Source organism: Dryobates pubescens, chromosome 10, assembly GCF_014839835.1.
Source record: "Dryobates pubescens isolate bDryPub1 chromosome 10, bDryPub1.pri, whole genome shotgun sequence".
Lineage (NCBI taxonomy): Eukaryota > Metazoa > Chordata > Aves > Piciformes > Picidae > Dryobates > Dryobates pubescens.
In genome coordinates, this window is record NC_071621.1 from 34639146 (window position 1) to 34662236 (window position 23091).

Below are 23091 nucleotides of genomic sequence, written 5' to 3' on the forward strand. Positions count from 1 at the left end.
CCATCCAGCAATCTCAGTTGTATTCCGTGCTTCATGAATCAAAAGCCACTGCTAGCAGAAATCAGGTCTGTTCAAGAGAGATGATAAAACTGGATTTATTATTTTATTAATAGCAGCATTACTGTAGCCTCAGCTAAGGTGACACAGCTCACACCTTTATCCCCTCTGCAGATAACACATAGAGAGTAAGGAGGGAATCGCTGCCAGGAAGGATGGAGGAGACAGGTTGGCTGAGCTCAAATTTTCTCATTTTTAGTGGAATCAGTGGTCTGGCACTAGCCCTGCTTAATCTAAAAAAGTTTTATATTCCTCTTCACCCTACCATATCAGAAGTGATGCTTCTCTTTCTTTTTATATGCCTATGAATGCACGACTGTGAAAGGATGTCTATTAATGTCAAGATACCAGAAAAATCAATAGCTTGCATTTCCACAGCCTATTTCATCTGCAAACTGTCTACTGTGAATTAATTTCCATGACAATCACATGAGGTAAGTAAAGTATTTCCACTTGCACAAGAAAAAAAACCCCAAACCCACTGAGGTTAGGTGACTCACTCAAAGTCACAAGGACAGTTTGTGTCACTGCTGGGCTGCAGCTCAGGAGTTAATTGAACATTTACTCTGGGGAACTGGCAAGTTGCTGGAATTGATGATTTACATCATTTCCTCTCTGCTTTTTGCTGGCATCATTATTATTATTATTATTATTATTATTATTATTATTATTATTATTATTATTATTATTATTATTATTATTATTATTATTATTATTATTCCTTAATTATTACTATTTTAGCCTGGAGAAGAGGAGGCTCAGGGGTGACCTTATTGCTCTCTACAACTACCTGAAGGGAGGTTGTAGCCAGGTGGCTAACCTGACTAACTAAACCATGGCTTCAAGGGGCACATCCAATCCTTTTTTGAACACCTCCAGGGATGGTGACTCCACCATCTCCCTGGGCAGCACATTCCAATGGACAATCTTTCTCTGAAGAACTTCTTCCTAACATTCAGCCTAAACCTCCCCTGGTGCAACTTGAGACTGTGTCCTCTTGTTCTGGTGCTGGTTGCCACACCTGGCTACAACCTCCTTTCAGGTAGTTGTAGACAGCAATAAGGTCTCCCCTGAGCCTTCTCTTCTCCAGGCTAAGCAACCCCAGCTCCCTCAGCCTCTCCTTATAGGCCTTGTGCTCCAATCTCCTCACCAGCTTTGTTGCCCTTCTCTGGACACATTCCAGCATCTTTCCTAAACTGAGGAGCCCAGAACTGGACACAGGACTCAAGGGGTGGCCTAACCAGTGCTGAGTACAGCACGGGAGCTGGGGGCATCAGTGGCTAATGGACATAAAGAGCTGCCCCATTCTTGAAGAACAGTCTTGGGAAGAAATAAGAAAAAGGCATCTTATGCTGGCTGGCCTAGTATGTGCAAAAGGAAGCATTGTCCAGCCTTCTGAGAAGAGCAGCAGCCATATCAGTTAAGTTCTGATACTCACTAACCCCATGTTATCTTACAGAAACCTTCACACACTATGAACATACCCAGTCTCTTTCCTAATATAGGTGCATATGTGACAGCACTAAGATACCCTCCAGAAGCAGAATCACTGCTGTGGAAAGATACACTGACCTATATACTATTTCTAAACCCACTAGCGCATCCTGCCTTAAATACTGCAGCAAATGCTATTTTAGGAGTGACAGGGGGTTGCCTATGTTTAAAAAGTGCCAGCTAGAGTCTAAGCAAACTGGAACTCAACTTTTTTTCAGACACACCAGCATAATTTTATAGTAAATTCATTAACTGCTATGTGAATGAAAGTGAAATCCGGTCTGTTTGGCAAGTTAGTTAAAATATCTCCTCATCTCATCTACATGAGACTGAAGAGAAGACTGCTGGGTTTGTCCAATGTATGTGCAACACTAAACAAAGCAATACAACGTTTTGAATTAAAATTCATTTGTTTTCCTCAGAGCACAGGAAAGCAATAAATCAACAGAGTGAATTACCCTTGTGCTGTGCTGAGAAATTAACACCCTAATACATGAAATAAAAACAAGAATTTACAGGCCTAATCAATCATATTTTCTTTTTTATGAACTCCATCTTCTACTTTATTTACATTCTTCCACATGCCTCTAACCCCAAAATAACTCACTCAGCTCAGGGTGGCTGTGACACTCCAAGGGGCTCAGCTGGCAGCTAGTCAGCCACTCCACCACCAACTCTGCCTTCCTCCTCCATCTCTTTCTCAGCTCCACCTCAGCCCACCCAGAAGGAATGAAGCCTCGTTCCTTGCTTTGCCACAGCAAGCCTGAACCCTCTGCAGCATAAAATTCAGGCTGAAAGGGAAACCCCTGGCTCCCCTGGCAGCCTCACCAGCATTTAGGCTGACTTGTGGCTGCTGGAGCTGCCAAGCACCAGGAATGCTCCCATGACTGCTGGGTGCATGACATGGCTGAGAAACCAATGCACAGGGGCTGTGTTTCCCTGCAGACATGTAGCATGGATAGCCACTTCACCTATTTGGAAAACATGCTACCTACCTCCCTCACAAAATTATGCCTTGCAATATCTCTTGCCCATTATAAAGACAAATCCAAATTTGATCTCTTGGACCTGCTAAACTTAGGCAGCAGTCTTCATTAGCTGCCTTGTTCTCAAGCACAGATGCCTTATGGTTTCACGTGTACTCAAGTGCTACACTACTCACTGAGGTTTGTGCCTATGAATCACGGCATGATAGAATTATGGAATGGTTTGGGTTGGAAGAGACTTCCAAAGGTCATCTAGTCCAATCCCCTCTGCGGTAAAGCAGGGGCATTCTCAACTAGATCAGGGTGCCCAGAGCCTTGTTGAGCCTCACCTTGAATAACCCCAGGGATGGGGCCTCTGCTACATCCCTGGGCAACCTGTTCCAGTGTTCCACTACCCTCATGGTAAAGCTCACAAGAAAAAAGTGCACACTGAGGAACTGATGCTTTACTGTATGTTAGAAAAAACAAGTGAGGTGAGAAAGCAAAAATGCTCATGGGAGGCTGCCCACACTGCCTTTGCACACTTTTCCAGCTGCACTCACGTTCCCCTTGTCCTCTCCCAGGGCAGCCATATAAAACCCACCTGGGAGAGTTCCCACTGCCCATGTGAACTTATGATCCCTCAGTGGAGCCAGCCCCTGGTGAGTGCATGGGTTGAACTAGCTGACCTCAGTGACGAAGTCCTCCTCTCTTCAGCCTTTTAGCAGCCCTTAGCTCCTGCAGGAGCAATTCTTCCCCTTTCCAAAATCTATAGAGCAAATAGCAGTATATAAAACTGAAAGGTCTGAAGACTGCTTTCAAACAGATCCAAATGCATGCAGTGTACTTGCAGTCCCACGCTGCCTAAAATAGTCACACAGAGCTGTGCCAGGCTACAGAAATGTAGGAAGTGGCAGGTTGTCTAGTAAAAGGTTTCTTATACCTACAGACACAGCATACAGGGAGTATCATTCCCTCCACTCCCTGATACTAAATTAAGACTGTAAGATTTGGATACTTGGTTATTATCCTGTATCAGAACTGGGAACAAAACCTCATCTCCCTATTGTCCCTACTTGATGCCTTGATTAGATGGCAACACATGCAGTGGTACACCCACCTCCAGAAACCAGCATGACCTGCATGAGCTATGAAATGGCTCAAACTGAACTCCAGAGGAAGGCAAACATACTCATTGCTGAGCTCAAATCATCTATGTGGAGCACAAGACTCTGCAAAGGCAGAGAAGAACATCACACAAGCAGGGTGCACCAATGCCCAAGACATTCTTTTCCATGATCATAGAATCAATAAGGCTGGAAAAGACCTCAGAGATCATCAAGTCCAACCTATCACCCAGCACCTCAGGACTAACTAAACCATGGCTTCAAGTGCCACACCCAATCCCCTCTTGAACACCTCCAGGGATGGGGACTCCACCACCTCCCTGGGCAGCACATTCCAATGGCCAATTACTCTTTCTGGGAAGAACTTTCTCCTCACCTCCAGCCTAAACCTCCCCTGGTGCAGCTTGAGACTGTGTCCTCTTATTCTGGTGCTGGTTGCCTGGGAGAAGACAGCAAGACCCACCTGGCTACAACCTCCTTTGTAGAGAGCCATAAGGTCTCCCCTGAGCCTCCTCTTCTCCAGGCTAAGCAACCCCAGCTCCCTCAGCCTCTCCTCATAGGGCTGTGCTCCAGACCTCTCCCCAGCTTCATTGCCCTTCTCCAGACACATTCAAGTGTCTCAATATCCGTCTTAAATGGAGGGGCCCAGAACTGGACACAGTACTCAAGGCAAAGACCATCCAAAAAGAAGATGATATTACTCACCTCACCCAGGCTGCAGACAGCCACAGTTTCTGGAATCAAGGCAGAAACGTGCTAAATGCTCCCCACTCACGCACCAGACACACTCTGTAAGCTATGATGTGCCCTGTGCATTCTCTACACTGCAACAAACAACTTTCTCTGTACAGAGCACCAAGTCCTAAAGAGAAGAAAGAGGTCACATAAGGCCACAGCTAGTAATACCTTATTTTCCAGCAACTGTGGGAGATTTCTTGCTGCAATATAGGCAGGTGACCTAAGGAAGTGATCTCTGAACCATGACACATGCTTCTTCACAGGGAAGGAAGCCAAACTTCTCTCTCCCACCTGTTTTCCTGAAACCTAATAATCCAGACTCCGGGAATACTCATTTCTGGCTACAAATCCATCAAGAGGTTAAACCCTGAGTGCGTTATCAAAGCCTAATCGGGTACTGGAGAAACTTCTGAGTACTCCAAGAGCATCCATACGCTCCAACCAACTGCCTGTCACTAGTCAAGGCCAAATTGTGCTGCTTCCCATGCAAGGATGTAAAAAATGTGGGATGCTGCCTTCTTGCTGCCTCTCAGCACCTGACTAGTTACAGGAGCGAGATGTCAGTTTGTTGGCACCGTCTAAACTTCCAGAGTGACAGAGAAAATAAAAGATCTCCCTTCTCACAAATGAGTGCTCTCTCCTGATGGCAGGAGCACACTTGCTCAGCCCACGTATGTGGCAACTGCCACATATTTGGGCTCACATTAAACCTTTTCATCTTGATTATCCAGCACTGCCGCACTTAGGCTGCTGCGGAAAGCACTACATTGAGTTATTGCCGTGCTGAGTCCCAGTGAGCACACAGAGCTGGCATGCTACAAATCTCTTCTGTGTGTGCTGAAGTTGCCTGTAAAAAACAAACAGAGTGTAAAACACCATTTTAGAGAAGCTAGTGCACTGCAGGGAGATGGCTGAAAGGATCCTGGCCAAAGATCCCCAGGGCCACTCTAGGAAAATCCATTATGCTTTTATTCATCAGACATCAGCATTCCATCAGGAGAAAGCCTCCCCGTGTCGGGGCTGGGCAGGCAGAGATCACCACATGTTGATGCTTGCTTTCTAAGGGAGAACAAAGTCCCTGTATTCAAAAGGACAAACCTCCCTTATGGGACAAGTCACCTCCTTGCACACATGGTCTATCAGCCCCATCATTTTCAAAGACAAAAGCAAATTAAAAGAGGAGACCTTGCCAAGCTCTCGTTGATCCGTGTTTGGCACTGAAGGGGATAGAAGGGGATAGTTTATCCCCTCTATGATAAATCCCAGTCAGCCACCAGCCAGGATGTTGACTGAACACAACAGAGGCCCTTCAAGGGTTGCCCAAGCAGCAACGTTATTCATCCTGAAGCACTTAAGCACTCAGACAGCAAAAAGAAGATGAACCATCTTCAGTGTTGGCTGTGAGGAGGAAAATCTTGTTAGGGAAAAGCATCACAGCTCTGGTGGGAGGAAAAGCCACCCCACATGGTGTGCTAACAGGCTAGGGTGCTGTGGGGCTGCAGCATGCCCAGCTCTGCTCCTTGGCATGGGCTCATCCTGCCTGCCCTGAGGACAGGCAGAGCTGTGCCGAGCCGGTTGTTCTGTGGGGGGAGCCGACGGAAGGGAAGCACAAGCATCGAACACTGCAGAGTCCTCACTCCTCACTCTTGCTACTTTGCCCAGATGGGATTTATGGGGTGGGGAGGGGGAGAAGGGATGCAGATGGAAGAGCCATCTTTGGCCATTTCAAGTGTTAAAAATAAGTGAGATATGTGCCGTAGGGCTAAGCAGATTGAACACCGTGATTATATATGCTCCACAATCCTTCACCTGGGCTTACGTCTGAAAAGGTCCTGACCCCTTCTTATGCTACATATTGCAATAGAATTGCCCAGCCAAACGTTGAAAGCCTATTTAGTGAATGCCATTTTCCTGCACCAAATTGAAGATTGTGCCTCTCAGGTCTATTTGTTCTGCTTTTCTGTCTGTTTAGAAATTTGCAGCAGACATAAATAAACTTAAAAAAAACCCCACACACAACAAAACAAAACCCACACCAAACCTCAGCACACAACAAGGACTGCCTCCAGCATCAGTGCTAGGTGAATCCTCTGAACCTGATAAAGATCCACCTATTGCTGTGAAAGAATCCCCTGACCCTCTAGCTCCAGACCATGCTGGAAGTTCCTGTACACCAGATAAAGAGCATGAGTATACACCAGAGTGAGGACCACCTGCAGCCCAGCACAGTTAGGCACCCAATAGAGCATCCACAACCCTGAGTTATGTCTCCTGGGATGATCACTTCATACACTGAGAGCAAGGAGAAGTGCAGAGGTGGTCTGCACAGGCACAGCGCTCCACTGCAGCAAGGCCAGGCCAGCCAACAGCAGCACTTTAACTTAAACCCCTATCTGCAACACAGATCCACAGGCCACATCCCCAGCTGTTACAAATGAATAACAATAAAATAAAACATGAAAATAAGCTGTAGATTTGCATCCAGCTACTGTAATGTGGAGCCTGGTTAGTTGTGCTGGGCCACTGTCATGCCACTCACTTCAGCAGTGGCACACCGGCTTACAAAGGCTGCTCCATAGATTGCTACAGCTTGAATCTGCTTTCTAGAATTGCTCTGCAGGCTCAGGCAGAGCAGAAGCAACAGCCAGGAGCTATTTGGTGCCTTCCAGAAGAGCGATCACTGCAGCAGCACATCTGCAGCGTGTCATGTGCCAATGTGGTCATGTACCCATCCAAAAGAGGATGCTTCAGACACATACAAGATGCATTAGACACGTAACCACCCAGAAAAGAGAGGCTGGAAAGCAATGCAACACCAGCAGATCCTGAAAGGGCTTAAGCTGATAGATATTTCAATTGCATTTCCCCCCTGCTGTAAGGAGGCAGGAGTTTGTTACCTGTTTTGGGATTGATTGCAAAGAAGTTCTGGGGATTTCCACTCGTAATCCGGTAAGTCAGTTTTTCGTTAGTGCTGGAATCAGGGTCCTGGGCTTGGATCTGAATGACAGAGACATCCTTTGGGGAGTTTTCCATGACAGATGGGTAATAGATAGGTTCAGAGGTGAGGGGGGCATTGTCATTCACGTCCTCGACTTCAATGTAGACTTCGATGGTAGTGTAGAGTGGAACGACACCGTGATCAGTTGCGTACACCGTCAACCAGTAGGACTTGGTTGTCTCACGGTCAAGAATATCTGCTGTGTAGATAACTCCTGCAGAAAAACAGCAAGCAGAGGATCTTAGGAATAGGATCCACGAAACATCACATCTATTTTGATTTGGCTACACTATAGAAATGTACTCAGAATGTCACAAATGCTCCACCCCTAGAAAAAAGTTAAGTTGTGCATAGAATGAAAACAGCAGCTTGAACTCAGGCACTGCTGAACCCTGCTCAGAATCTCAATCCTTTGTCACAAGAAATTCAGCAGGGACATGGAAAAGATGGCTGTTTTTGTTAGCATCCTAATGTCAGAGCCAATTCTTTTCTGGGACCACAGCTGGAACTGGAAATACCATGATTTTCAGCCAGTAAGGCACTCTGGTAGAGAGGGATATCGCCACTGACAATCAATTGTCATGAGAAAGTGACTTCTCTTCTCAAGATTCTGCCAGTGCCCTTGTTAAAGAAGAAAATCCAGGAGGCAGTTTAAAATTAATTCATTCAACTCCAGCAAATATATGGTAAACTTAACAACAAGACTGCTCATTGCACAGTGCCAAAATCCTTGATATCAAGCAATCAAAAGCTCACACAGTAGAAGCTGTTAGACAATCATTAGATCCTCTTTTATCACAGAGAAAGCAAGGGTTTGGCTATTCTTTCTATTAGTTTAAGACATCAGGTTGTCTCCTCCCTGGTCCTAAAAAAATCATGAGAGAAAGTGTGGTTGTATGAAAGAGTCAGAGAGAGGCATGGCACCCACCACTCCATTGAAGCACCACCCCACCCTGCCTAATTCCTGCCGTGAAGGACTTCCATCCTTCTAATTTCTTCCTAAAGTGATTTAGAAATCCATCTTGCTCCTGGAATGAAGACCAAAGCTACAAAGGTAACAGGTAAAAACAGATACAGAGCTCTTAAACCAGAAACACATCTGAGTGCTGGAAGACCTGCTCATATAAGTTAACCAGTGAGGAAAAGGGTGCTGTGGGATCAGCACCACTAAGAGATGTGTGTGTCTTCATGGTTTTTCAGGAGGTGAGGTTTTTTTTGTATCAGATTGCACAAAAGGTTTTTATGACAGTCTGAAGTCTAAGAAAAGCTTGGCAGACACTGGAATAGGCAGAGGGGTGCTTTGAGCAGACTTTGGACACAGCTAAGGAAGGTGAAGCCTCTGTGCTCAGCCACTCTGCAGAGCACAGGCTGCCAAGGAGGGATCCTCCTTGCCTGTCTTACTGGGACTCCTTAATGAAGTATGTGAAGTTCAAATGTAATTTATCAGCATGACTCCTCAGCCTCTCTGGCTTTTTAAATTGCACCAGCCTTTGTGATACTGGATTCAGACAAGACCTTTGGTTTAAACATTAACTGGTAAGTCTATTCCATTTCTTGAGAAGCAGCCATGAAAACAATGGCCCTGTGCTCCTGAGACGTCAGCAGAAGGGATGGATCTGATGGTGTGACAGACCAGATGTTTAACACCATTAACAGCCCTGGTGCCAACCTCTCCAGGCATCTCCCTGCAGAACACATCCTATACAGAAGTTTATTGCCAACCTGACTAAATTACTTTGAGAGGTAGGGGCAAGAGGAAAATGACATAACTTCTGCTCTAAGGGACTCACACCCCTGGTACAACACAGAGAAGCCAACTAAATGGTAAGGGGTTTTGCCTGTCTTCAAGGAGTGAGGTCCTGACATTCCTCATCTAACTCTGGGCAGGAGTCAGAGTTACAGAGGTCCCTGATGTAGAATGGAATGGAATGGAATGGAATGGAATGGAATGGAATGGAATGGAATGGAATGGAATGGAATGGAATGGAATGGAATGGAATGGAATGGAATGGACCAGACCAGGTTGGAAGAGACCTTTGAGATCATCATGTCCAGCCTGTCATCCAACACTATCTAATCAAGTAAACCATGGCACCAAGCACCCCATCCAGTCTCTTCCTAAACACCTCCAGTGATGGTGACTCCACCACCTCCCTGGGCAGCACACTCCAAAGGCCAATCTCTCTTTCTATGAAGAACTTCTTCCTAACATCCAGCCTGAACCTCCCCTGGCACAGCTTGAGACTGTGTCCTCTTGTTCTGGTGCTGGTTGTCTGGGAGAGGAGACCAACCCCCACCTGGCTACAACCTCCGTTCAGGTAGCTGTAGAGAGCAATAAGGTCTCCCCTGAGCCTCCTCTTCTGCAGGCTAAACAGCCCCAGCTCCCTTGACTGAAAGGACACAACTGTTCAAAAAAACCCCCAACTAAGTAACTGTTTTCAACTTTGTGGTTTTTCTATTTTGCTTTTTAATGCTAGCTTGACCTGACCAGGTGTTTTCCTACAATTTGACCAAATACATAGAAAGGAAGAGGAAAGGAGAGGTATCAATTCCAGCCATGCATGAACTCAGGTCTTTTTCTGATGGCATCAGCTCCATGCCCTTCTTGCTCAGATATATTTTTCACCCAACAAAGGTGAGCACAGGAAGACAAAGGCAGGGTGTATTCTAAATACTCCTGTTGGCAGCAGCCTGTGCTGCTGAGTTTCTGTAGAAACATGGGTGAAATATGTAGCAAACTGTGATGAAAATGCCTAGAAGTCCAGAAGAGAAATTGCATTGCCAGGATGAAAAGAGCCAATAATAAATGACACCCTGTGGAAATAAATAAATAAAATCAAATCAAATCCATGTGGGCAAGGATGAGGCAAAAAAAAAAATACATGAACACTACTGCTCCTAGAGATGATTTATTCAGAAGGCAAGAATTATTTTAGATCCTTGAAGAAAATTTGTAATAAGTATGGGTTTCACCCAGCAAGAGAACAGAAGGTTTGAGCAGATTAACCTCTGTTTATGAAGCTGAATTTCACCAATACTAAGAGGATAAAAAAATCTATCGTCTAATTCATTCCTTCATTTCATGACTCCTGGCAACAGTGACTTTCCATTTCTGCATTTCAGAAGGAAAGGATCGTTGAGCAAGTGTTGGCAACTGCCAATGGATCTGCTACACGGGTTCTTCTTTGTACTTTTGATTTATTAAAGGGTCCCAGATGTAGATTAATTCCTTCTGCTCTGTATGTCTTGTCATTTCACCTGTCACCACCACACCACAGCTTGACAAATCAGGTCTTTGTTCTCTTTGAGGTTTTCCACATGGAAAGCCTCCCATCACTCCAGGAACACCTTCTGCTTTCAAATGTCCTGCACAAAGTGCCTCCTTGCTGTCCACCCAAATCTGGGCCTAAAATTAGTCCCCACAAATGAGTCAAGCTGCCCAAATATTTCCTCAATCTCTCTACATAGCTATGGGTGACGCGTTCCAGATGGATAACAAATTTCATCTTCATGTGAGGTGCTAACTCTGAAGAAAAATGATGAAACTTGATTATCAGCACTGCTTCCTCATCAGTATGGCATGATGCAAAAACACCACTAGAGCCAGCATCAGGAACAGCCAAATATGTCCTGGGGCAGTCCCAGTCACTTTAGCTGAGTGAAAGTATGGGAAAGGCCAAGAGTATCCCTGGATGAGAGCACAACAAATCCAGAGAAGACCTTGCTTACTTCAAAGCTTATAGATACCAGCACAGAATCACAGAAACATTCAGGTTGGAAAAGACCCTCAGGATCACCAAGTCCAACCAATAACCCTACTCTACAAGGTTCACCCCTAAACCATATCCCCAAGCAGCACATCCAAATGACCCTTAACCATGTCCAGGGTTGGTGACTCAACTACTTCCCATTCCAATTCCTGACCACTCTTTCTGTGAAAAAAGCTTCCTAACATCCAGGCTAAACCTACTCAGTCACACCTTGAGGCCATTCCCTCTTATTCTATCACTAATTACCTGGGAGAAGAGACCAGCAACAGCCTCTTCACAACATCCTTTCAGGTAGTTGTGGACAGCAAGGAGGTGTCCTCTCAGCCTCCTCCTTTTCAAACTAAGCATCCCCAGCTCCTTCAATCACTCCTCATAAGATTTATTCTCCAGGCCCTTCAACAGCTTTGTAGCTCCAGCATCTTGACACTCTCTTGTATTGAGGTGCCCAAAACTGGACACAACACTCAAGGTGTGGCCTCACCAGAGCTGAGTACAAAGGGACAATCACCTCCCTGCTCCTGCTGGCCATACTATTTCTGATCCAGGCCAGGATGCCATTGGCTTTCTTGCCCACCTGGGCACACTGCTGGCTCATATTCAGGTGCTTGTTTATTAGAACCCCCAGGTCCCTTTCTGCCAGGCAGCTCTCCAGCCACACTTCCCCAAGCCTGTAGCGATACTTGGGGTTGTTGTGACCCAAGTGCAGGACCTGGCATTTGGCCTTGTTGAAGCTCTTCCCATTAACATTGGCCCATCAATCCAATCTGTCCAATTCCCTCTGTAGAGCCTCCATACCCTGGCGCACATCAACACTCCCACCTAACTTGGTGTCATCTGCAAACTTGCTGATGACACACTCTATGTTTTCATCAAGGTCCTCAATAAAGATGTTAAACAGAAGTGGTCTCAACATGGAGCCCTGAGGAACACCACTTGTGACTGGTTACTAGCTGGATTTAACTCCATTGACCACCACTCTTTGGGCCTGTTTGCCCAGCCAGTGCTTTATCCAGCAGAGTGTGTGCTCATCCAAGCCACAAGCAGTCAGTTTGTCCATGAGAATTCTGTGGGAAATGGGGTGAAGGGCTTTTAAAAAGTCTAGGCAGACAACAACAGATACTAAAGAAAGATAGAACTTTGTTTTCAGGGCCCTGAGAGCAGAGAGGAGGAAAAGCCTTTGGGACCAGCCCTGAGATTATTTGTTTGGATAGCATTTGTGGTGCACTTCTCCCAGCTGCCTATGAATTAAAAAAGAAATAGGAACAAGGTAACAATGCCTGAGCTCAACAAACCAAGAATTAAGAAGAAACACTAGCAGTGGTCCTGAAAAATTCAAAGTAATTTTAAAAAGTTCCAAGATTTTGCAGATGCATTTCTGAACAAGACAGAAAACCAGATGTTCCCATCTAGAATACAGAATACAGAGTTAACCACGTTGGAAAAGACCTTTGAGATCACCAAGTCCAACCTATCACCCAACACCATCTCATCAACTAAACCACGGCACCAAGAGCCTCCTCCAGTCTCTTTTTAAACTCTTCCAGGGATGGTGACTCCACCACCTCCCTGGGCAGCACATTCCAATGGCCAATCTCTCCTCCTGTGAAGAACTTCTTCCTAACATCCAGCCTAAACCTCCCCTGGTGCAGCTTGAGACTGTGTCCTCTTGTTCTGGTGCTGGTTGTCTGGGAGAAGAGACCAACCCCCACCTGGCTACAACCTCCCTTCAGGCAGTTGTAGACAGCCATAAGGTCTCCCCTGAGCCTCCACTTCTCCAGGCTAAGCAATCTACTGGGATGTTATAGGACACAGATGCACTACTGCATGTCTACAGAAGGCAGCTGGAATTGAACTGAGCAGTCTGCAAGCCAGCTTTTTATGTCACCCTCCGCCAGCTTTTGCAGTATCCCTGAGGGACTGAAGCCAGCACTTCCTTGGGCCTGTGGCAGCCTCGAAATCAAGCCAACCACCAATCCAAAAAATAGTGCCACCAATATGCTTGCCACTGCATTCCTTCAAGTCTGTTTGTCCTGTTTGACTCACCAAGCACCACATGCATTACGAACAGTGTAAGTGAAAATTAACAACAGAGTGCATTAATCTCTGATTAAAATCCTGGGCACACTTGCATGGAAATTAAGTGCAGCCCTTAGGCTTGGCAAATTGCCAGGAATGCAAAGGTTGTGTGCTTCTTTCTCTTAAAGGCTTGTTTTCCTTCTTTCCCCAGGAAAATAACAGGATAATGTTTTCTGTATGGCTCCTGCAAGTGGCACACAGTGAGACGCTGCATTACAAATGGTGAAGGCAAAAAAAAACCCAGGAGGGAGAAGCTAGTGGATGCTACTGCAGACAAAGAATAGGCAAACTGGATTCCCTTCCTGCCTCTCCCACTGATCTGCTGCACATCTCTCATCAGATGCAGTCCACTCAAAAATTATCTTTAAATTATGTATTTCTGATAGCCATGAGAAGCCTGAGAGGCTCTTCAAACAAAAAAGGACTAGACAGAAGCATTATTTCCTTCCTTGCCTCTTTTTTGCCCCCTGTTTGTTTACCTTATGTGTTTGACAGTAGTTTGTGTATAGGTCACATGATGAATGGACCTGCCACAGCTCTGCAAGAGAGTGTTTACAGGAACTGTCAGCCTAGGGGTTTACATAGGTGCCCATCACCATGGATATCTGCTTTGCACATACGTTCCTCCTAAAAGTCAGATCATCCTTCATGAATGCTCTCAATAGTGCAAACACTGAAAGGACTTCAATTCTGGCTATGCTTTTCAAAGGCAAGATTAAGAGACAGCTTGGTGGTCCATAAGAAGCTGGGCAGGGAAAAGACAGATGAGAGTAATGAGGTTCTTTAATCTAGCTGAGAAAAGCAAACCAAGGTCTGATGGCTGGGAGTCAATGACAGGGAAGTAGAGTGCAAACACTCAGTGTGGAAGATACCTGTCAGGAGCCACGGCTGGCCAGGGACAGGCCAGAATCTTTTCACATTTTGCTACTGAGATGAGACAATATAACCTCTTTCTTAGGCTATTGGCCTAGATACAAAAAATAGCGCAGCATGTGGTTTTGCTGAGTGATTCAGTAGTCTGTGTTATCAAAATTTGTCGGTGCACATAGTCATACCCTCATTTTCAGCACACGATGAACAAGATGCAGAGGCTCCTGTGCAGACAGAAAGAAGACTTGCTCAGAGGCACCTGCAACTTTTCCAAAATACTCCATCACACATAAGCATTACAGAAAAACCCTCAATTACCTTTTCTTCCAAATACTGCAGTGGTTTTGCAGGGGGACATCCTGCTTAATTTGTTCCTTTGAGAAGAGCCCAAACGATATGTTATTGCTTGTTCTTCTTATCCTTTTTCAGGAGTATGAGCTAATTGCACAAATCTGCATCTCAGAGTGGGCAGTTAGGAAAGGCCAGGTAAGGTGAACAGCACACTCATTCCCAAAGCCTGGCCTAGGAGTGGCCATACAGGAGTGGGAGGGAGCAAAGGCAGAGCCCACCCTCAGCACAAGCTGCAGTGCAGGACGGAGTGGATGCTATGTCAGCACAGTTCCCAGCTACCAAAGTGTCAGATGTCTCTTCTCACCCAAAGCCAGAGTAAATTTCAGGTTTAACAGAAGCTATGAAAATGTACCTTTTTAAGATGACTGAAGAACTAAGAGTGATGGATGGTCCTTCCTGACACCAGCCCCTGGGGCACCTGCAAATTCACCCTCACTACGTGCAAGAGCCACATCAGTTTCTGTCGCACCAAGCGATACAAAAATGCATTCCCAGTGCCCCAGTTCTGCCCTTTCCTCCATCTTCAAAACAAAAGGTCTCCGTGAAAAACAGATACAAAGTAGAAGTTGGTTTGTCCCCAAATTAAAACGACAGGAATGAAGCAGAGTCAGGAATGCCTACTGACAGATAGCAAAGCACTCAGGGCTCCATTTCAACCCTGAAATTCAAAGAAGAAAAAGAAACAAATCGGTGGTTCTGAAAAGCCACTAATTATTCATGACCCTCATCAAAGACTCCGTGTTGTCTCATTGCAGCAAACACAACACCTTGCTTGTCACGGAGCTATCAGCTAAAAGTCCCTGCTTGCATTGCCTTGCTGGGAAAAAACAATACATAAATGCAGCTGTAGGTGAAAATAGTCGAACAGTGGTCTGTCCTGGTTTGAGGCCAGGCAGATCCTCTCTTGCCCCAAGAAAGGGGCAAAAGAATGACACTCACACTTGCAAAAGTGATGGAAAGTTTAAATGGAAAAGCACGTGTTTCCAGACTAAACTTCCCCTGGTGCAGCTTGAGACTGTGTCCTCTTGTTCTGGTGCTGGTTGCCTGGGAGAAGAGACCAACCCTCACCTGGCTGCAACCTCCCTTCAGGTAGTTGTAGAGAGCAATAAGGTCTCCCCTGAGCCTCCTCTTCTCCAGGCTAAGCAACCCCAGCTCCCTCAGCCTCTCCTCACAGGGCTGTGCTCCAAACCCCTCCCCAGCTTTGTTGCATCTGCCTACCTCCGGTCCTGACCCAGATCTCTGGCCAGATCCCGCCCCTGCACATCGTTTTACAGGGTGGGCATGGAAAGTTGTGTGATTGTAAATGCTGATGTCAGAGCTCATCTGGATTCCTTGCATTGAGCAAAGAGGTGATATTTTTGAAGGACACTTTGCAGAGAGCTGTCTTAGGCAGGAAAAGTTTTAACATATTGCAAGGCCATTATTCAGCAGAGCAATGAAGGAAAAATCAACCAAAATGGCATGATTTGTAGGCAGGAATTTCACACCCAATTAAGGAAGAAAATTTATGACTTCAAGAAAGCTAACATTATACCTAAACTGTATCTTTTTTTTTATTCAGATCCTTCACATAGGATGGCTCTGGTGTGTATAAAATCAGAGTGCATGCCTTTTTTTGGCAGCTATTTATTTGGTTACTTCCATTGAGGGTAAACTGTAAATATAACCCAGAGGATTCAATAGCTTGAGTGTAATGAAGAAACAAACCTGGGTACTGATGCTAGACAGATTCAGCACACTGGGGCCACCAAAGCAAGTGGGAATCTGAATAAACCATACATCATATTCACCTCTTTTCCAAGTCCTCTGAAGCCATGAATCACCAGTGCCAGTTCTGAATACAGATGGTGGTATCACATCAGACACAAACTCAACCAGAGCATGTAAGAGACCTATTGCCTATCCCCCCTACTGCTCACAGTCGGTAGCTTTGACAATCAGGCTCCTTACTCTGATGATTAAATGCTATTTCAGGGCCTTCATTTAAGCCCCCCCATTGTGCAAAGTGTGGCCTCCTGGTTTTATTTTATTGCACAAATTTTCTAGGCTTTAATGCATATTAAAATGCAGACCCAGCTCCTTATTGAAGTGAATGAAAATATCCCCATTGACTTAAATAGAGACTAGATCATGCCCAGGAACAAGTCCAAAAGCAATATTAACTTTGTGAGCCTAGACATACCTAGAAATTCCTAATAGCCCTTTTTTCCTGGTTTAAAAATAAAACATACATAATAAACTTAAGCTTGTCAAAGAGTATGTCAGGTAATGTTCCTGGCTAGGGCTTCATTTGTTATGTTCTCTTTTTCACTAATGTTTTGAATGTGCAAATTTGCTGTTCCCTCAAAATGCAGTTTCTGCAGGGAATATTATATTCAAGTTTCCAGAGCAGTAAAAGACTTTGAAAGCCAATCCCCAGCAAAACTATATCCACTGACACTGGATTAGCCTGCAAATGTACCTTTTACAGTGTTACCATACACAATATCATCAATATCATAACCACACAGGATTGTGACAAGGACATTGAATATGTTAATAAATTTCATGTATCTCCATGTAATAGGTAAGTAGGTAGAGAAGAGGAGGCTCAGGGGAGACCTTGTTGCTCTCTACAACTACCTGAAGGGAGGTTGTAGCCAGGAAGGGGTTGGTCTCTTCTCCCAGGCAACCAGCACCAGAACAAGAGGACACAGTCTCAAGCTGTGCCAGGGGAAGTTTAGGCTGGAGGTGAGGAGAAAGTTCTTCACTGAGAGAGTCATTAGCCATTGGAATGTGCTGCCCAGGGAGGTGGTGGAGTCACCATCCCTGGAGGTGTTCAAGAGGGGATTGGATGTGGTACTTGGTGCCATGGTCTAGTCATGAGGTCTGTGGTGACAGGTTGGACTTGATGATCTTGGAGGTCTCTTCCAACCTTGGTGATTCTGTAGACAATGTATAGGTTTGCAACTCTTCCTGGACATGACATGCCACCTTGTGTTTCAGAGGTAATTTCAAGGCTGGGCTTTTTCCAAAGGAGGGAGCACCACTGCTGTTGAGCATAGCTCTGGGTGTACAGAGGCTGTAAACCACCTCTGCTCATAGAGGAAACCACCACCACCACCCAATGGTTTAGAAGAAGCATGACCAGCCGGTCTGAAATGCAGATCAGGTACATATGGAAATTTCCTCTGACCTCTGAGGTTTTGGGCCAGCCAACAGCCCAGCTGAAGTCAGGGATACTTGTGGGATTTGGATGCACAGTTCAATCACAGATCAGGTTTGGTAGGTGTCATTAAATCAGGTACAGCCCCATCAGCACAGCTTGCACAAGCATGACCTTGATACCAGGCTGGGGATGTTGTCCTGCATGAGCACAGACATTGGCCAGCCCTGCCTCAAGCAAAAAAAAAATACAAGCATAACTTCATTTACTACAGGAAGAGAGGAAGTTCAATTAATTAAAGGTGGTCATCAAGATTAGGTCTGGCCAGCGCTCCCTCAAATCAAAATACAATGGATTTGCATATGTATGTATGTTTACCTATTTGTTTATATGCATATACACACAGATATTAATATTTATGCATCTATGCATATTTATGAATGCATTAATATTTATATATGCTACATCCATCTAAATGAATACCAACAAATGTAGATTGTGTGTATATATTTATGTATATGAATGCCAGGATACAAAGGGTAAATGCTGTATACAGAATTAGCAGTGCCACCCATCACACAGACTCAGTTTTCTCAGGGGTCTGATGGCAGCTCCCTAGATGTCCCAAAGCAAACACCAAGGCTGTGGAACTCCTGCCACAAGGACAGATTTCCCAGTAAAGGAGCATGGTAATGGCACTGAAATAGAGGCACATCTCAGACGTGAGGGGCTTGGAACACAGCCCTGTGAGGAGAGGATGAGGGAGCTGGGGTTGCTTAGCCTGGAGAAGGGGAGGCTTAGGGGAGACCTTCTTGCTCTACAGCTACCTGAAGGGAGGTTGTAGCCAGGTGGGGCTTGGTCACTTCTCTCAGGCAACCAGCACCAGAACAAGAGGACACAGCCTCAGGCTGCACCAGGGGAGGTTTAGGCTGGTGGTTAGGAGGAAGTTCTACACAGAGAGAGTGATTGGCCATTGGAATGGGCTGCCTGGGGAGGTGGTGGAGTCACCATCACTGGAGGTGTTCAGGAGGAGATTTGATAGGGTGCTTGGTGCCATGGGTTAGTTGATTAGGTGATGTTGGATGATAGGTTGGACACAATGATCTTGAGGGTCTCTTCCAACCTGCTCTATTCTATTCTATTTCTATTTTATGCCTGACCTTCCAGGTTACTTGTATTTTGAGCTTTGAGGTGAGATTCTCCCTGTTTTACCTTTGAGTGACTTAAATTCAATGCTGCTTCTTTCCTTTGCTTGCTTTATTTGGAGCTGAGAGAAGGCTTTCAACTTCACATCAAAATGAGCTATCACTTACATATAACATCTTCAAGGTCACTTACACATCAATTTCAGAGCAATTTTCCAAACATATCAAGACACTGAACCAGAGGCTTAGTCAAATAAATTGTCCATCTTCTGCCATTTATAAATTAAATTAAAGAAGATGTGCCAACATTTTCACTTAACTAGGCTTTATTATGGTTTCTGTATCTTCCATCACAGTCCTCTACTTATTTAAACAAATACCAATATTCATCTTACTTTAATACTTTTTGCTTAGGTGGAAAAAAAAATCATCTTACATAGGTAAACTGAAAATACACAGTGGACAACTGTGCCTTTAAAAGCACAAATACTATAAAGGAAACCTTTCACAGAGTCGTTATAGAAAGTTAGGGGTTGAAAGGGATCTCTAGAGATCGTTGAGCCCAATCCTGCTGCCAAAGCAGGATCACCTTGGGTAGGACACAGAAGAATGCAGCCCAGTGGGTTTTGAGTGTCTGCAGAGAAGGAGACTCCACAACCCCCCTGGGCAGTCTGTTCCAGTGTTCTGTCACCCTCACAGTGAAGTTTCTCCTCATGTTGAGGTGAAACACCCTGTATTCTAGCTTGTACCTCTTCCTTGTCATACTACTGGGCACCACCACTTTCATCCTGATACCCATTCCAATCAGATATTAACAGGCATTAATAAGATGCCCTCTGAGATGTCTCTTCCCAAGACTAAGCAGCCCCATGTCGCTTTGTCTTTCTTCACAGGAGAGATGCTCAAGTCCTTTAATCATCCTTGTAGCTCTCTTATGGACTCTTTTCAGTAGACCCTGTCTCTCTTGAATGGTGAAACCCAAAAGTGGATATGCTGTTCCAGGGTCTCACCAGGGCAGAGGGGTAGGAGAACCTCCCTAAACCTGCTGGATGCACTTTTCTTCATGCACCCCAGGATGACTATTGACCATCTTGGCCACAGGGGCACACTGCTGTCCCACAGATAACTTACTGTACTGGTGCCTGGTGTTATTCCTCCCCAGATGCAGGGCTCTGCATTTGGCCTCATGAGGTTTGCTTTCACCCAGCTCTTCAGCCTGTCCAGATCTAGCTGGATAGCAGCACAGCCTGAGGGGTGCCAGCCACTCCTCCCAGTTTCCTATCATCAGCAAACTTGCTGAGGCAACACTCTGCACCCACATCCTGGTTGCTGGTGAAGATATTGAACAGGCTTAATACGCTCAAGCACTGATGATGACCCATGCAATAAAGCCCTGCAGTAAAACCAGGCTGAGGGGAGCCATGAAATCCCAGTGATGACTAAATCACTGCTATGTACTATCTCCTCCTGGCCTTGAGAACAATGGGAGAAGCCCTGACACTGCTCTGACAAATGGCATGTTATGTGAGCCCACACAGCTTGAGCTGTATTAGTCAACATTTATGAACACAAGCTGCTGCTGGCACCCCTTTAATCCTGGTGGATCCACCCTCTTTACTCTCAGAGCCACAGCAAAATGCAGTGCCCAGCTGTGGGATGAACTTGGTGCTATTTGCTGGGCACAGGCAGGCTCAAGCTTTCAGCCAAAGGGGCAAGAAAAACAAATGAATAGTGCAATTTTATGACTGTTGAACAAAATTCAGACACCTCAAGATTTTATAAAGGTTGTAGGAACACATGCTTAATGTAACTCAGAAGAACAACAGTTGATGGAGCAATGTCCACTCTGTCAGCTACATTTTTCTTTCATTTGTTTAATATCTATTTATTATTTGCAAAGCACTTGTGGCTGTTGGGTTTCCAGCCACACAGGCATTACAAACTGTGAATTCTTTTCAACATTATAATAGGATACAGACTTATTATCAGAAATAGTGTGGCCAGCAGGAGCATGGAAGTCATTCTGCCCCTGTACTCAGCACTGGTTAGGCCACACCTTGAGTCCTGTGTCCAGTTCGGGGCACCTCAGTTTGAGAAGGATATTGAGACACTTGAACGTGTCCAGAGAAGGGCAACGAGGCTGAGGAGAGGTCTGGAGCACAGCCCTGTGAGGAGAGGCTGAGGGAGCTGGGGTTGCTTAGCCTGCAGAAGAGGAGGCTCAGGGGAGACCTTATTGCTCTCTACAACTACCTGAAGAGAGGTTGTAGCTAGGAGGCGATTTGTCTCTTCTCCCAGGCAACCTGTGGCAGGAGAGCACACAGTCTCAAGCTGCACCAGGGGAGGTTTAGGCTGGATGTTAGGAAGAAATTCTTCTCAGAAAGAGAGGCCATTGGAATGTGCTGCCCAGGGAGGTGGTGGAGTCACCATCACTGGAGGTGTTTTAAAGGAGACTGGATGAGGCACTTGGTGCCATGGTTTAGTTGATCAGATGGTGTTGGGTGACTGGTTGGACTAGATGATCTCAAAGGTCTTTTCCAACCTGGCTCATTCTGTAATCTCTCTGTATGCATTTATTCCTCTGTATATGTTTGGCCCTACAGCAAACAATGACTTCTGCCTGGTTTTCTGAGAACCATTGGTATTATGAAATTCTTGTGTGCCTTGTGCACATCTCTGCAGACTTCCACAACCAAACCGAAAGTGGGATTGGTACCAACAGAAATCCTCACATTGCTAGCACCAACAATGAAAGCTGTTAAATCTCAATAATAACCTGCTTGTATGGGGGCATTTTTTTTCCTCAAAGAGTCTGGTTAATGCCCAGAGCAACCCAGATTTTCTGTACATCCCCTTTAGTAGATTAATAAAGAGATCAAAGTTTGACCTATGTGTTCTCTGCCGGGAGGACAGGGAAGCTATTTTAGAAAAGATGGCTTTGCTCCTGGTTATTTCAGAAACAAGATCAGAAGCAGAGCAAAGAGCAGGAAGAAGAGGGAAAAAAAAGGCAAAATGCTCAAAAGGATTCTGATAAAAGTCCTAGAAAGAGACTTCCGTGCAGGGTCCTCTTCCTTTACACAGAACTCTCTCTGCAGTATGATACATCTGGCTTTAGGAACCCTTCTGAAAAATCTGAGCTGATCTGCTCCAGCTGTTTTGTACTGGTGGTGAGGAAGGTGGAGGGAAGCAGAGGCAGCTCTGCAGAGAAGCCTTGCTGCTGGGCCAGGCTGCCCTGAAGAGTAAGTGATCCCTCAGACCGAGGAAGGCAATGCTGACCTTGCCTAGGCTCAAGTACAACATAAATAGGCACTGGCTCTTCTGATGGTTGGCCAAAGCAGACAAGGGACTGTTGGGACTATTCCACCCAGCAAATGTCTTTCATCTTTTAGTTCCATATATATTATACTTGACACAGAGTATTATGATATATTATATTGGAAATAGCATTTTTTTCCTCCTTTTGTTGACGTTTCTTTCAGCCTACAGCAAATGGGCAACCATATGAAAAGAGTAACAACATTAAGCCTGAAATCTGCCTTTATCTTTCTCTCTATCCAAACATAAACCCAGAGGAGCAGTCAAAAAGGACACCTCTGAAAGGGGCTTAATAGCCTCACTGCACTTGAACATGAACACCACAGGGAAGAAGGGAGTGTGATGCATGACTCTGGAGTCTCTCTTACCAAGCATATCAAAATATTGGAGAAGCTTAAAAAACCCCAATAACTCCACAAACAACACAAGGAGCAGAGACAAATGATTTTTACTGTAAGAGTTTAAGATTCCAGGCTTCTAGGATTATTAAAAAGAAGATGGAGAGGCAACTTGATTAGAAAAATTCATGTAAAGTTCAGGGAGAAAAATGATTGGGAAGTAAAGGGCTCTTTAACTAAAAAGATAAGGTGGAGTAACATCTAATGATTGGAAACTGAAGTCAGGAAAAATAAAATTAGCAATCAGCTTCATACCCTTCTTTTGATTTATTCTTTTTTTTTTTATTAAAGTGTGTGATTAATTCCTGGACTAATTTCTTCCTGTCTCTAGACATCTGCAAACGAGGGCTACAAACTGCTGGCGGGGGGAAAGGTTTTGTGCCAAATGTATGCTATGCTTTAGTTAGAGAAAGAAGATTCATAGAGATGCATGAAAGTGAAATATAGGGGAAGGAGATGTAAAAGGGATGAAACCAAATGAGCAGGTCTCTTCTGGATTTACACATTACAGGGGCTGGGAAAACTGTCCAAATGTTTTCTCTCCGAGGAGCTTGGAGACAGGAGGGTCACCAGATGGGGCTGGGCTGCTGCAGTGCTCCCAGCCTGCACAGCTCCACTCCCATAACCACACTGCTGTCCCAACAG

The 23091-nt window shown here is 45.2% G+C and overlaps 1 protein-coding gene across 7 annotated transcripts in view; it reads right to left on the reverse strand.

Moving 5' to 3' along the window:
• Nucleotides 1-23091, reverse strand: part of FAT3 (FAT atypical cadherin 3) — a 475061-nt gene that overhangs the window by 244059 nt on the left and 207911 nt on the right. For all 7 annotated transcript variants that reach the window (XM_054164880.1, XM_054164877.1, XM_054164879.1 and 4 more), the window contains exon 3: nucleotides 7279-7593. In XM_054164880.1, coding sequence (XP_054020855.1) covers nucleotides 7279-7593 — 315 coding nt within the window. The remainder of the gene's footprint in view (nucleotides 1-7278; nucleotides 7594-23091) is intronic.